This window comes from Vulpes lagopus, chromosome 7 (assembly GCF_018345385.1).
Source record: "Vulpes lagopus strain Blue_001 chromosome 7, ASM1834538v1, whole genome shotgun sequence".
NCBI lineage: Eukaryota > Metazoa > Chordata > Mammalia > Carnivora > Canidae > Vulpes > Vulpes lagopus.
In genome coordinates, this window is record NC_054830.1 from 6,026,605 (window position 1) to 6,039,556 (window position 12,952).

Here is a 12,952-nt window from a genome sequence, read left to right on the forward strand (position 1 = left end):
TTATCCACAGGACCCCCCCCGCTGCCTGTGGATGTGTGAAACCACGATAGTACTGAGCCCCACATATGCTTTATTTATTTTCTATACACACATACCTACGTTATGTGACTAACGGGCGTGTAGCACACCCAGCGTGGATGGGTCGGACAAAGGGATGATTCACACACCGGGCGAAACAGGATGGCGTGAGATTTCATCACGCTACTCAGAATGGTGGGCAATTCAAAAACTGATGAATTGTTTATTTCAGGGATTTTTCCATTTAATATTTTCTGACCGCAGTCAACCGCGGGTAACGGACCCTGGGGATCACAGGGGACTACTGTATTGGCTGTCGCTGGCTCCCCTGCACGCCCTGCTCCCTGTTGTCCTTATCTCCCAGCGTATAGAGGGGGTGATCAGCCACGTGTACCACTCATCAAGAACCTGAACCCCCCCGCCCCCCGAGGTATTAAAAGCCAGCAGAAGGCCCTACATTTTATTTCTGGCACCATTTCTAACATCCTCGGGATATCTTCTGTCCCAACAGTAAATTGCTCTATTGTTTGGACTAATAGGGACACACACAGCTTTAATGAGTTGAGTTAGATTCATGGGAGATTTTTAAAAAAGCAACTCTTTATTGTTCCCTACTATTGCAGTCGTTTAATTTTTTATAACGACTTTATGGAGCTGTGATTCAATCCCATACAATTCACCTCTTTACAGTTTACGATTCGCTTGGCTCTTTCTACATTTGCTGAGCTGTGCAGCCATCGCCCCAGCCAATGTTGGCACATTTTCATCCCTCCAAAGAGAAACCCCGTCTTCGTTAGCTGTCCCTCCTGAATCCCTCCTCTCCAGCCCCTGGGAACCACGAATCTACTTCTGTCTCTGTAGAGTTGCCTGTTCTGGATGTTTGATGTAAATGGAATCATGGTGCATATGGTCTTTTGGGACTGGGTTTGTTCACTGAGCATCATGCTTCCAGACTCCATCCAGGTCACACATATCAGAACTTCGTTCCCTCTTGGGGTTGAGCCATCTTGCATTGTATGGTGATGCCACAGCTTGTTTATCCATTCATTGGTTGATGGACATTGGGCTGTTTCTCCTTTTTGCCTATTAGTGGATACTGCGCCAGTGGCCATTTGTATACAGGCAGGCACACATCGTTTTATTGCACTCCACTTGATCGTGCTTCGCAGATACTGTGATTTTTTACAAGTTGAAGGTGTGGGGATCCCTGGTGGTGCAGTGGTTTAGCGCCTGCCTTTGGCCTAGGGCGCGATCCTGGAGACCCGGGATCGAATCCCACGTCAGGCTCCCGGTGCATGGAGCCTGCTTCTCCCTCTGCCTGTGTCTCTGCCTCTCTCTCTCTCTCTCTCTCTCTCTGTGACTATCATAAATAAAAAAAAAACAACAAAAAAAAAAAACCCAAGCAAGTTGAAGGTGTGAGGCAAGACTTTGTCAAGCAAGTCTCTCCGTGTCATTTTTCCAAAGCATTTGCTCACTTTGTGTCTCTGTGTTACGTTTGGTAATTCTCATAATATTTCAGACTTTTTTAAAATTCTGTTTGGTGATCAGAGATCAGTGATGATGACTCACTGAAAGCTCAGATGATCATTAGCATTTTTTTTTTTTTAGCAATACACCATTTTTTTAATGAAGGGGAGTACTTTTTTTTTAGTGATAATGCTATTGCATGCTTACTAAACTTTTTTTACATAGTATACTGTGAATAAAACTTTTTTTTCCTTAGTGAGAGGATGGGGAGGGAGGGGCAGAGGGAGAGGGAGAGAGAGAGAATCTTAAGCAGGCTCTACAGCCAGCACAAGCGTAGAGCACAAGCCCCTGATGAGGGGCTTGATCTTACGACCCTGAGATCATGATCCGAATCGAAATCAAGAGTCGGATGCTTAACCAACTGAGTCACCCACGTGCCCTGAATGTAACTTTTATATGCACTGGGAAGCCAATAAATTCATTTGATGCATTTTATGGAGATATTTGCTTTACTGCGGTAGCCTTGAACCGAACCCACACTATCTTCGAGGTATGCCGGTACAAGTTTCTGTGTGGTTGTGTTTTCATTTCTCTTGAGTATTTACCCAAGAGTGGAATTGCTGGGTCATGTGGTAACTCTTTGCTTAATGGTTTGAAGAATCACCAGACTGTTTTCCATGGCAGCTGCATCATTTTATATTCTTACTGGTAATGTAGGAGGGTTCCAGTTGCTCTACATCCTTGACAACACTTGTTATTGTCCATCTCTGATTTTAGCCACCCTAGTGGGAGTGAAGTGGTATCTCATTGTGGCTTGGATTTGCATTTCCCTGGTGTCCAATACTTAAATGAACTTTCATATCTGGTTTTGCCATGGCCTGGGGAGGATGGCAGGCAGGTGTTTTTTGCTCCTGGACCAATTTTAATGTGTGTATAAAACATAGTATGGGGTTCAGACCTGAAAAGCCCAGAACTGTGGCCAAACCTAAGCCATATGTTGCCAAATAAAAGACAGGGCACCTGGCTAAATTTGAATTTCATATAAACAACAGTTTCTAAGGATAAGTATGTTCCAAACATTGCATGGGATATAGTTATACTAAAGAAATACTTGTTGCGGGGATCCCTGGGTGGCTCAGTGGTTTGGCGCCTGCCTTTGGCCCAGGGCATAATCCTGGAGACCTGGGATCCAGTCCCAGGTCGGGCTCCCTGCATGGAGCCTGCTTCTCCCTCTGCCTATGTCTCTGCCTCTCTCTCTCTGTGTCTCTCATGAATAAAAAAAACAAAAAAAACAAAAAAAACCAACAACTCTTAAAAAAAAAAAAAAAGAAATACTTGTTGCTTATCTGAAATTTAAACTTAACTGGGCATCCTGAATTTTTATTTGCCAGATCTGGCACTGCTCCCTGCCACTGGGTGGGTGGGGACAGGGCTTGTGGGAGGTGTCAGTGGCGCCGTACCCACGCTGACCCCTGTATATGGGTGCTGCGAATGTGACCTCAGCTGGGAGCCTTACATGGGGCTTGGGTGGCATGAGTGTGTGGGGCTGCAACCTGTGTCCTTGTCACCAACTTCCTGGTGAGTAGATGAGAGCGTGTGTGTGTATGTATGTGTGTGTGTTTGTGTGTGTGTTTTGCCTTGATTTAGCCTAATCTACATAGAATGTGACTAAGAGGCATTACAGCTATATTCCCCCGATTGTTTGCTTTGCTGTTTTTTTAATAGCTTTTTTAAAAAAAGATTTTATTCATTTATTTGAGAGAGAGCGAGAGATAGAGAGAGAGAGCGCACGAGCAGGGGGAAGGGCAGAGGGAGAAGCAGACTCCCCGCTGAGCAGGGAGCCCTACAACAACGTGGGACTGGATCCCGGACTCCAGGATCACGTTCTGGGCTGAAGGCAGGTACGAAACTGCTCAGCCACCAGGGCTCCTCCAGTCAGGATAGATTTTTAAGAGGATTTTCTATTCTTTAGAATCATCTATTTGCCTTAAAGATATTGGGGGACAGGTTAGTGTCTCTGAATACAATAAATAGAGGTTGTGTATTGAGCTTTATATTCCAGGTGCTGAGGGAGGGTGGGGTGTGTGTGCGTGTGTGTGTGTCTGTATGTTGGCAAGGAGAAGTGGCCTCAGGAGTTTGACTATAATGAATGTTAACTCAAGTTTAAGGGGCACAAGGAGAAGGGAAAGCTTCCAGTAGGTATATGGGTGAAAGGAAATCAGAGAAGGGTGTCTGGAGGAGGTGGCATTTGAGTTGGATCTTTTTTTTTTTTTTTTTTAAGATTTTATTTATTTATTCCTGAGAGACAGAGGCAGAGACACAGGCAGAGGGAGAAGCAGGCTCCCTGCAGGGAACCTGATGTGGGACCCAATCCCAGGACCCCAGGATTATGACTTGAGCCGAAGGCAGATGCTCAACCGCTGAGCCACCCAGGGGCCCCTGATGGGATCTTGAAGGATGATGGGCTGGGAGCTAAGGCATAAAGGGCTTTGAGAGCCAACAGAGCTAGGGCCACCCTGTCCAATACGGTAGCCACCGGTGACATGTGTCTAGTTCCACTTAAATTAACTAAAGTGAAGTTAAATATTCAGTTCCTCAGTCTTATGGGCCACATTTGAAATGCCTGAGAGCCACAAATGGCTGGTGGCCTCTATAGTGGACAACACAGATACAGAACATTTGCGTCGGTGCTGAAAGTTCTGTTGGGCAGCATTGGGCCAGGGCAAGGGTCACCACCCGTTTTTGTAAATAAAGTTTTATTGGGACACACCCACACCCACTCATTCACATACTGTCTCTGGCTGCTTTTGAGCCCCAGTGGCAGAGTGGAGTAGTTTCTGCACGGACCGTGTGACCCCCAAAGCTGAACGTATTTACTATCTCAGCTGGGGAAGTAAAGGCATAGAGCCCCGAGATGATTGTGATACATTTGGGAGACATAAACAACAGCAAGAAAGCTGGCATTAATTGAGCACCTACTGTGTGCTGGGCACTGCTCGAATGCCTGTGTTACCCCGCTCACTGCTTCTCATAGGTCATGCTCCGGGGGAGGACACGGAGCCTTGGAGTTGTGCGAGTTGTGGGCAGCCTGTTCAGTTGGTGCAGGGGAGTGAGGGGGGGGGGATCCCCGAGGGCTGGGAGGCAGACGTGCAGGGTGACGGGGAGCCAGAGAAGGTGCTGGAGTCTGGGAAGGACTGTCTTTGGGAGATGGGCATGTAGGGTGTTTGTGCAGGGGAGAGTAGACGCCCTGCGAAGCCCTTGCCACACCCAGGTGACAGGGAACGAGGCTGTGACCCTGTGCCTGGGAGGAGGGCAGGTTGGGAAGGAGAGTCCTTGAGGGAGGAGAATTGACAAAACAAATTCAACTCCCCTTGCCCCATTTTGACACGGGCAGCTTTATCCTCATAAAATCATCTCCTTTTTTTTAAAAAAAATTTTATTTATTTATTCATGAGAGATGGAGAGAGGCGGAGAAGCAGGCTCCCCGTGGGGAGCCCGATGTGGAACTTGATGCCAGGACCCGGGGATCATGACCTGAGTCAGAGGTGGACACTCAACCACTGAGCCACCCAGGCACCCCTCTCTTTGCTTTCTTAATAGTGTGTGTGTTTAAAGATTTTATTTATTTATTTAAAAGATTTTATTTACTTATTCATGAGAGACACAGACAGAGGCAGAGACACAGGCAGAGGGAGAAGCAGGCTCCCTGCGGGGAGCCCGACGTGGGACTTGATCCCAGGACCCCGGGATCATGACCTCAGCTAACCACTGAGCCCCCCAGGGCCCATAAAATCATCTCCTGAAGTTCTCCAAAGTTGACTGGCCGGGGTCGGCTCCCCTGCCCCTTCTACACCTGCTGTGTCACTCAATCCCACGTAGTCCTAGTGTCTCCACCACGTCATATTCGACGGGGTGGCTCTAAGGCCGCTAACGGTACCGCCAAAGGACTTACGTGCTTTGCCTTCTGCAAGGGGGGACAGACCCTCTAGAGAAAGCCACGCATCGGGGCTCGCTATGATGTTTGTGGGGCCCCGGTGTGGAATGGGAACATGGGGCCCCTTGCTCAAAAATGATTAAGGATTTCAAGATAGATGGAAGAGCCCTGAGCCCCAGGCAGGGCCCTTCTGAGTGGGTCTCGCGACTCAGGTTGCACACCTGCGAAGCTGGCCCTGCCACTACTTCTTCTAACCCATCCGTGGCATGTTTGCTCACCTGTCTTGCTTTCTGCTTGTTTTTCCTTCCAGTGTGTCCTGGCATGGATATCCGGAACAACCTAACGAGGCTGCATGAGCTGGCCAACTGCTCGGTCATTGAAGGACATTTGCAGATACTGTTAATGTTCAAAACGAGGCCCGAGGATTTCCGAGACCTCAGTTTCCCCAAACTCATCATGATCACTGATTACTTGCTGCTCTTCCGGGTCTATGGGCTGGAGAGCCTGAAGGACCTGTTCCCCAACCTCACGGTCATCCGGGGCTCGCGCCTCTTCTTCAACTACGCACTGGTCATCTTCGAGATGGTCCACCTGAAGGAGCTTGGCCTCTACAGCTTGATGAACATCACCCGGGGCTCCGTCCGCATCGAGAAGAACAATGAGCTCTGCTACCTGGCCACCATCGACTGGTCCCGCATCCTGGATTCTGTGGAGGATAATTATATTGTGCTGAACAAAGACGACAACGAGGAGTGTGGGGACATCTGTCCAGGCACTGCCAAGGGCAAGACCAACTGCCCTGCCACTGTCATCAATGGACAGTTTGTCGAGCGGTGTTGGACACACAGCCACTGCCAGAAAGGTACGCGGGGGGTGCAGGGCTCTGAGTCGCCTCTCATGCCTTGTTGGTTAGAGAGAAGCTGGAGGCCTTCGTGGGGCCAGGGAGTGGCACCCTTTTTCTGCGGGGGTGGGGTGGGTGGAGGGGCCTCTGATATAAAGCACTTCTGACTTTGCAGGCTGCGTGGTCTCCCATTACGACTCCTCAGCGCCGCCCTTGTGGCAGGAAAGTGGTCTGCGTGGCACATAGACACGTGGGCATGGCTACATTTCAATAAAACTTTATTTACAAGCCAAGCTGGGGGCCAGGTTTTGCCAACTCCTGGGCCGGGCAGTGGAATGTTCCTCTTGCTTGAGAAGGCGGGTAGAGGTGGATGCGTGCGGACTTCGTTGTGGGGGGGAAAGAAAAAGTTTATTTCTTCTCTGATTATGGAAGTAAGATCGCTCAGGGTAGATGTCTGGGAAAAGAAGTGGGTCAAGGAAGGAAGCACAGCCACGGTCCTTACTCTACCATTAGTGGGGCTACTTCCTTCTAGTGGGTCTCTCGTGTCTTTATTTATTTACTTACCTCTCCCCGTCTTTGGACAGTGAGGTGATTTCCAGTTCTTCTCAAGAGAAGGATGAACATTTTGGGATCAGAGCTTTATCGAGCAGTTGTTTCTTTAGGCCTTGCTTCTCCAGAAGTGAAATTTCTGGGCCAGAGGCTCTGGATGCCAGTTGCCAAATGACTTTGCGGAAATGTCGTGTTGACGGGCGCTCCTCCTAGCATTGGCCGACAGGGAACACCTTGGCCGGCTCTGAGTGTTGTTTGAAACCTCTTTCATAATTTATTGGAGGGAGGGGCCGAGGTGTTGTCATTGTTTGTATTTGCATTTCTTTGATTGCTATTGGGGTTGAGCCTTTTAAAACATGTTTATCATTTGGGTTTTCTCTTCCTGTTCATATGCTTTGTCCAGTTATCTTTTAGTAGGTTAGTGGTTTTCGAAATCCTAGTCAATGCGTGGTTTTCATAGATGAAAGCCATTGACCCTCTGCCAATTGTATTTTCAGACATTTTTGTTCAGTGGTGAAAACGCTCTGGATGTCAGTTGCCAGAGAAGCTTCAAATGTTTATGGAGTCCGGAGCTGGATCTCTGCGTGCCTCTCATGTTACTTTATGTTTAGAAAGTCCTTTTCCATCTGTAAAATGAATGTTTTTTTTTCTTTTTTCCAAATTTCCTATTTTAATTTTAATTATCATTAAGAAAAAATTCATCTGGGATTTTGGGATCTATGTGCATGATTCAGAAGGATGCCCCTTTCCCACAAAATAACTTGCTGGGGTCTCACTGCTTTTTATTGCAGAAATTTATTGCTTTGTCTTTGATTTGGGGTCTCTTTCTGGATGCCCATAAATATGTTCCCTGCACCAAGGCTGCTCCTGTTCTAATCACTGTACTTTTATAATGTTTTCATAACCAGGGAGACATGTTCCAAACACACACCCGTTACTTTTTTATTGTTTTGACTCTTTCATACATCATGAAATTCCCTGGGAAGAGTTAGTGAACATGAGATCGAGGTGGCAGAAAGTGAGTGGGGGGGGGGGGGGGCTTAACGGTTGTATCACTAAAGATACAAGGGAAGGGACAAAGGAGGGTCTTTTCCCCTGAGCCCAAAGCTATTGGGAAGCCACACAAGGTGAGTCCTGAGTACAATCCACAGAATTGTCAGTGAGAAGCCATCTGAGCCTTGGGGAGGAGCCCCTCTGAGGCCCAGGTGTTGGGCTGTGGGGTAACAGAAGGTGAGAGTGAAAGCCACACCTCTTCTGAAAGGTTGGGCGGGGAAGGGAAAGAGAGCCTCGTTGTTTGAGGATGGAGGAGGGTACGATGATTATTATATTGTGGAGCAATCTTGGAGACGTTGGCAGGTCAGGGACAGAGAGAGTCGAAATCACAAAGTTGGGGCAAAGTCTCAGCAGAAGTCGAGTGACTACTTGTGGGTTTGGAATTTTGTAGAACAGGCAAGCTTCTGACGCGTGGGTGGGCAGCAGGTACGGGTGGATGAACTGGGAGCCATGGATTTGGGGGGGGGGTTGGCATTCACGATGGTGAGGGGAGAAGGGGATGTTCAGGATCTATGTCACAGGGGCACACGGCTGCAAGGGGAGCACTGTTATCCTCATGTTAGAGACCAGAGGGGTTCCTTAACTTCCCTAAGGCCACACAGCTAATAAAAGACAGCTGGGGTTCGGGCCAGGGCCGAGACACAAAAAAGGCAAGGGTTGGGGGAGGGGGAAGGTTGTCCCCTCGGTTTAGAAATGGCTGAGCCACTTGTAGTTGGGGCACCAGGGAAATAGGGAACATGCTTTTATTATTCCAATGCTGAGGTCTCCAAATTTAGGTCTCTTGTTTGAAATGCTCCGGGCTCTTGTGTCTTGAGATATAATTTAAGACATTCCTCTGTGGATTTATTTCTGTACACATTTTCGTCAAAATATCCAGAATGGTATTATCTGCAGAAATGTCCCTGATGTGAGCAGTTTTGTTTTTTGTTTTTTTTGTTTTTTGTTTTTTTTCTTTTCCTAATCTCTTGCTTTTGAGAATAGCCTTGTTTTTTTATGCACTGGGGGTTTTGTCATGGGGGAGGGTGTGGCTCTGCACATATTGCTGTGACCACCTGCTGAGGTACGTGGCTCCTGGCATCTGGCCTTGCTGTCAGCTGCTCCGGGTGCGTGATCAGAGCTGAGGACCCCTCGGCGAAGCATCGTCCTCTCCTAGTAACAGATGTTGAAATGATTGTTCTTGGAACCCGTGCCCCTGGCCTTTTCTTTTTCCCCTTAATTCCTTTTATTGCGGTAAAATGCACATAATATAAAATTCACCATTTTAAGTTTTCTTCTTCTTCTTTTTTAAAGATTTGCGATTTTTATTTCTTATGATTTTTTTTTTTAAAGTAAGCTCTCTACCCAATGCGGGCCTCAAACTCACAAACCCGAGATCAATTGTCACGCGCATGCACTATCATCTCAGCCAGCCGGGTGTGGGCCCATCCTAAATATTTTTAGGTGCACAATTTAGTGGCATTAAATATACTCACACTGTCGTGCAACCATCCCCACCATCCATCTCCAGACGTTCTCATCTCCCCACACGGAGACTCTGTCCCCATGAAACACTGACTTTCCACTCCCTCCCCTCCCCTGGCTCCCACCGTCTACTTCCTGTCTGTATGGATGGGACTCCTCTCGGGACTCAAAGAAGTGGAATCCTATAGTGCCTGGACTCCTGCCATTGGCTTATTTCACTGAGTATGTCTTCCAGGTTCATCCACGTTGTGTGTGTGCCTTGAACTTCATTTTTCAGGCTCAGTGATCTTCCATTGTGTGGTTGGACCACATTTATTTATCATCATCCATGGATGGGCACTTGGGTTGCTTCCACATTTTAGCTACTGTGAGTAAGGTTGCTGCAAACATGGGTGTGTGTCTCTGGCTTTTTATTATTTATTTATTTTGATAGTTATTTATTCATGAGGGACACACAGAGAGAGGCAGAGACACAGGCAGAGGGAGAAGCAGGCTCCCTTCGAAGAGCCCGATGTGGGACTTGATCCCAGGACCCTGAGATCACGACCTGAGCCGAAGGCAGATGATTAACCACTGAACCACCCAGGTGCCCCCATCTCTGGCTTTTTAAATGCTTATGCTTCCTTGCTGCCCTGGCTTTTGAAGGCTTATCTAATGTCTGGTGAGACTCGAACACAAAACAGACCAAAATGAGCCTTTTGAGGATGCTCCCCCCTCTCAGGCGACAGCCCCATGGCCAGTGAAAAACTATCCATCAACTCGTTTAGTTCTCTAGATCCCCCTCAAATGCTTCCCGGAACGTCGAGAGCCGTTGTCTTTTTCTTGCATGATTGTCAGGCTCTGGAGGCTTTTAGGGTCGGGGCCAGTGCTTGGGATGACGGTGTCGGATTCTTCTCTGGACCCGGTTTATGCATTCTCCACAGTGTCCCTTCTTCATCCTGTTCTCGATGATGCTTTAAGCAGAGAAAGCAAAGCAAAGCAAGGCTAAAGGAAGGCCAAGGTAATGAAAGGGAAAAAAAAATCATCGTGATGTGGGGTTTGAAGTGCTTCTTCTCCATCACCCTGCCCGCGGGTTTGGGACGCAGATTCCAGGGGAGGCCAAGTGCGACAGGCCTTGGATGGGCAGGGTGGAGATGCAGGACTCGACCCCAGCAGCCTGGGACCACCACCTGAGCCGAAGGCGGATGCCTAACCACCTGCGCCGCCCAGGCTCCCCTGGTGGCTAATATTGCCCTGGACTATGTGACAAGGCACACTTGCCGGGAGGGTTCTAGGCGAGGGCTCTCTGTGGGTGGGAGCATGGGTCGAAGCCCCACATTTGCCTTTGGGCCTTAGAATATCTCCCTTCCCCCAAATCACTGTGTCATTAAGACCCCGAAGGTTGGCCTCGCCGACCCTTTTCCAGAACTGCCTGGAGACCTGTTTTGCTCCTCACTGGTCATGAGCCAGGTCAAGCCTCTGTTTCCTGATCCAAAAGATGGGGACAATTACGGGACCTGCTTGTCGAGTTGTGGTTTGGGAGTAGGTGAGGTGGTACAGGGGGTGCATTGAACCCAGCACCTGGCACTCTGCGAGTGTTCTAGAAGCTTCCTGGGGGGCGCCATGGGTCCTCTATCCTTCTGAGCAGACCAGCCTCTGGGTGAATACTTGCCAGGGGTTGGCTCCAGTTCTGACTTGGGGCTTAGGGCAAGCAGAGGAGAGCGCCCTGTACGACCTGCCCACAAGGGGTGTTGGACCAACAGCCCAAGGGGAAGACCCCTCTGCCCACCTGGTGTCTTCACATGCTCCAGACCTCCAGCTCTGGGCTGTTGGGGGCATCAGAAGCCACAGAGCTTGCTTGACCAGCTGCCCTAGCCAAACCTACTGGCATTTTTTTTTCTGGGAGGCCACCCCAGCTGCTTGCTGCCAGTCAGAGGAGTGGGTGAGGCCGGGGCATGCAGGGTGCCAGGAAACTGGCCACGATGCCACATATGACATGGGCGGGAGTGGAGGAGCAGGCGGTGGAGGGAGGCAGGTCTCTCCTCCCCGGGTTTGATACATCTTTGTTTCAGGTTCTCTGAACACTGGGGTGTCCTATTTAGATTAAATATAGAATATTTAATTCTGCCTTTGACTTTTTTAAAAAAATTATTTATTTATTCATGAGAGACACAGAGAGAGAGGCAGAGACACAGGCAGAGGGAGAAGCAGGTTCCCTGCGGGGAGCCCAATGTAGGACTCGATCCCAGGACCCCGGGATCACGCCCTGAGCCAAAGGGAGATGCTCAACCACTGAACCACACAGGTGCCCTTGCCTTTGACATTTTAATAATCAGAATCTTCTTGGTCACAAACGACTTATTTTGTGGCAGGCACTGCTCTAAGTGCTTTGCTTGTAACACTGCGTTGAGTCCTCCTCTAATTGCTTCTCACAGACGAGGCCACGGAGGCCCCCAGAGGATAAGCTACTTGCCCCCGATCTTGTGGCTAGTGAACAGTCCAGATGGGATTCCAACTGGAAACCCAGGTGTTCAAGCTCAGAGTTTGAGCTCTTCACCATGAGGCTCTCCGGCACCCAAGGTGGAGATTTGGGGAAGTACAGAAGACAAAGGAATAGAGGGGAGGGGGAAATCCCCTATAATTTTCGCTGCCAACATTCTGGCTGCTCCTCCCTCCCTCCCTCCCTCCCTCCCTTCCCTCCTTCCTTCCTTCCCTCCCTCCCTCCCTCCCTCCCTCTTTCCTTCCCTTCCTCCCTCTTTCCTTCCTTCCTTCCCTCCCTCTTCCTTCCTTCCTTCCTTCCTTCCTTCTTTCCTTCCTTCCTTCCTTCCTTCCTTCCTTCCTTCCTTCCTTCCTTCCTTCCTTCCTTCCTTCCTTCCTTCCTTCAAAATTTATTTGTGAGAGACCCAGGGAGAGGGAGAAGCAGGCTCCCTGCAGGGTCCAAGGACCCTGGGGTTAGGCCCTGAGCCTAAGGCATATGCTCAACCACTGAGCCACCCAGGTGCCCCTGGCTGCCTTTTCTTATAGCTCTTTTCATCCTGCCTTAAGTTAGCTGCCTCCTCCCTCAGGCTAAGATTTCTTGAAGACAGCGAGGTGGCTCTCCTTGTTGTGTCCCAGCACCCGTCATATAGATAAGCAATGGTATCTTTGACCGCTCAGTCCCAGCTGATATTTATTGAGCACCTGCTAAGTGGTAGGCGTTCCACTAGCGCTGCCTCATGGAATCCTCACCACAGCCAGCCTGCGAGAGGATGGGATTCCCATTTTACAGAAGGGGACACTGAGGCTAGAGCAGTAAGTAAGAGACTTACTCCTGGAGACTTTGCTGGGGAATGGTTTGACCTCAGCCTTGTCTGGTGTCCTTGCCTGGAGGTCAGCAAACTGATCCGTGGGCCACATCTGAGCCATCAGTGATTTATGTGTGGCCCATGAGCTAAGAACGCTTTTTATATTTTACAAAGTTGTGTGTGGGTGTATGTGTGTGTGGAAATCTAAAGGATAATATTTTACGAAGGGTGAAAAATGCTGTGAAATTCACATTTCAGTGTCCCAAAATACAGGTTCATTGGAACGTGGCCAGGCTCGCTCGTGTATTCATTTACATAATGCCTGTGGCTACTTTAGTGCCGTGAATATTTGCAACGGAGACTGTA

General features: G+C 48.9%; 1 protein-coding gene across 4 annotated transcripts in view; it reads left to right on the top strand.

The window, feature by feature from the left end:
* Positions 1-12,952, top strand: part of INSR (insulin receptor) — a 137,067-nt gene that overhangs the window by 12,547 nt on the left and 111,568 nt on the right. For all 4 annotated transcript variants that reach the window (XM_041760591.1, XM_041760592.1, XM_041760593.1 and 1 more), the window contains exon 2: positions 5,730-6,281. In XM_041760591.1, coding sequence (XP_041616525.1) covers positions 5,730-6,281 — 552 coding nt within the window. The remainder of the gene's footprint in view (positions 1-5,729; positions 6,282-12,952) is intronic.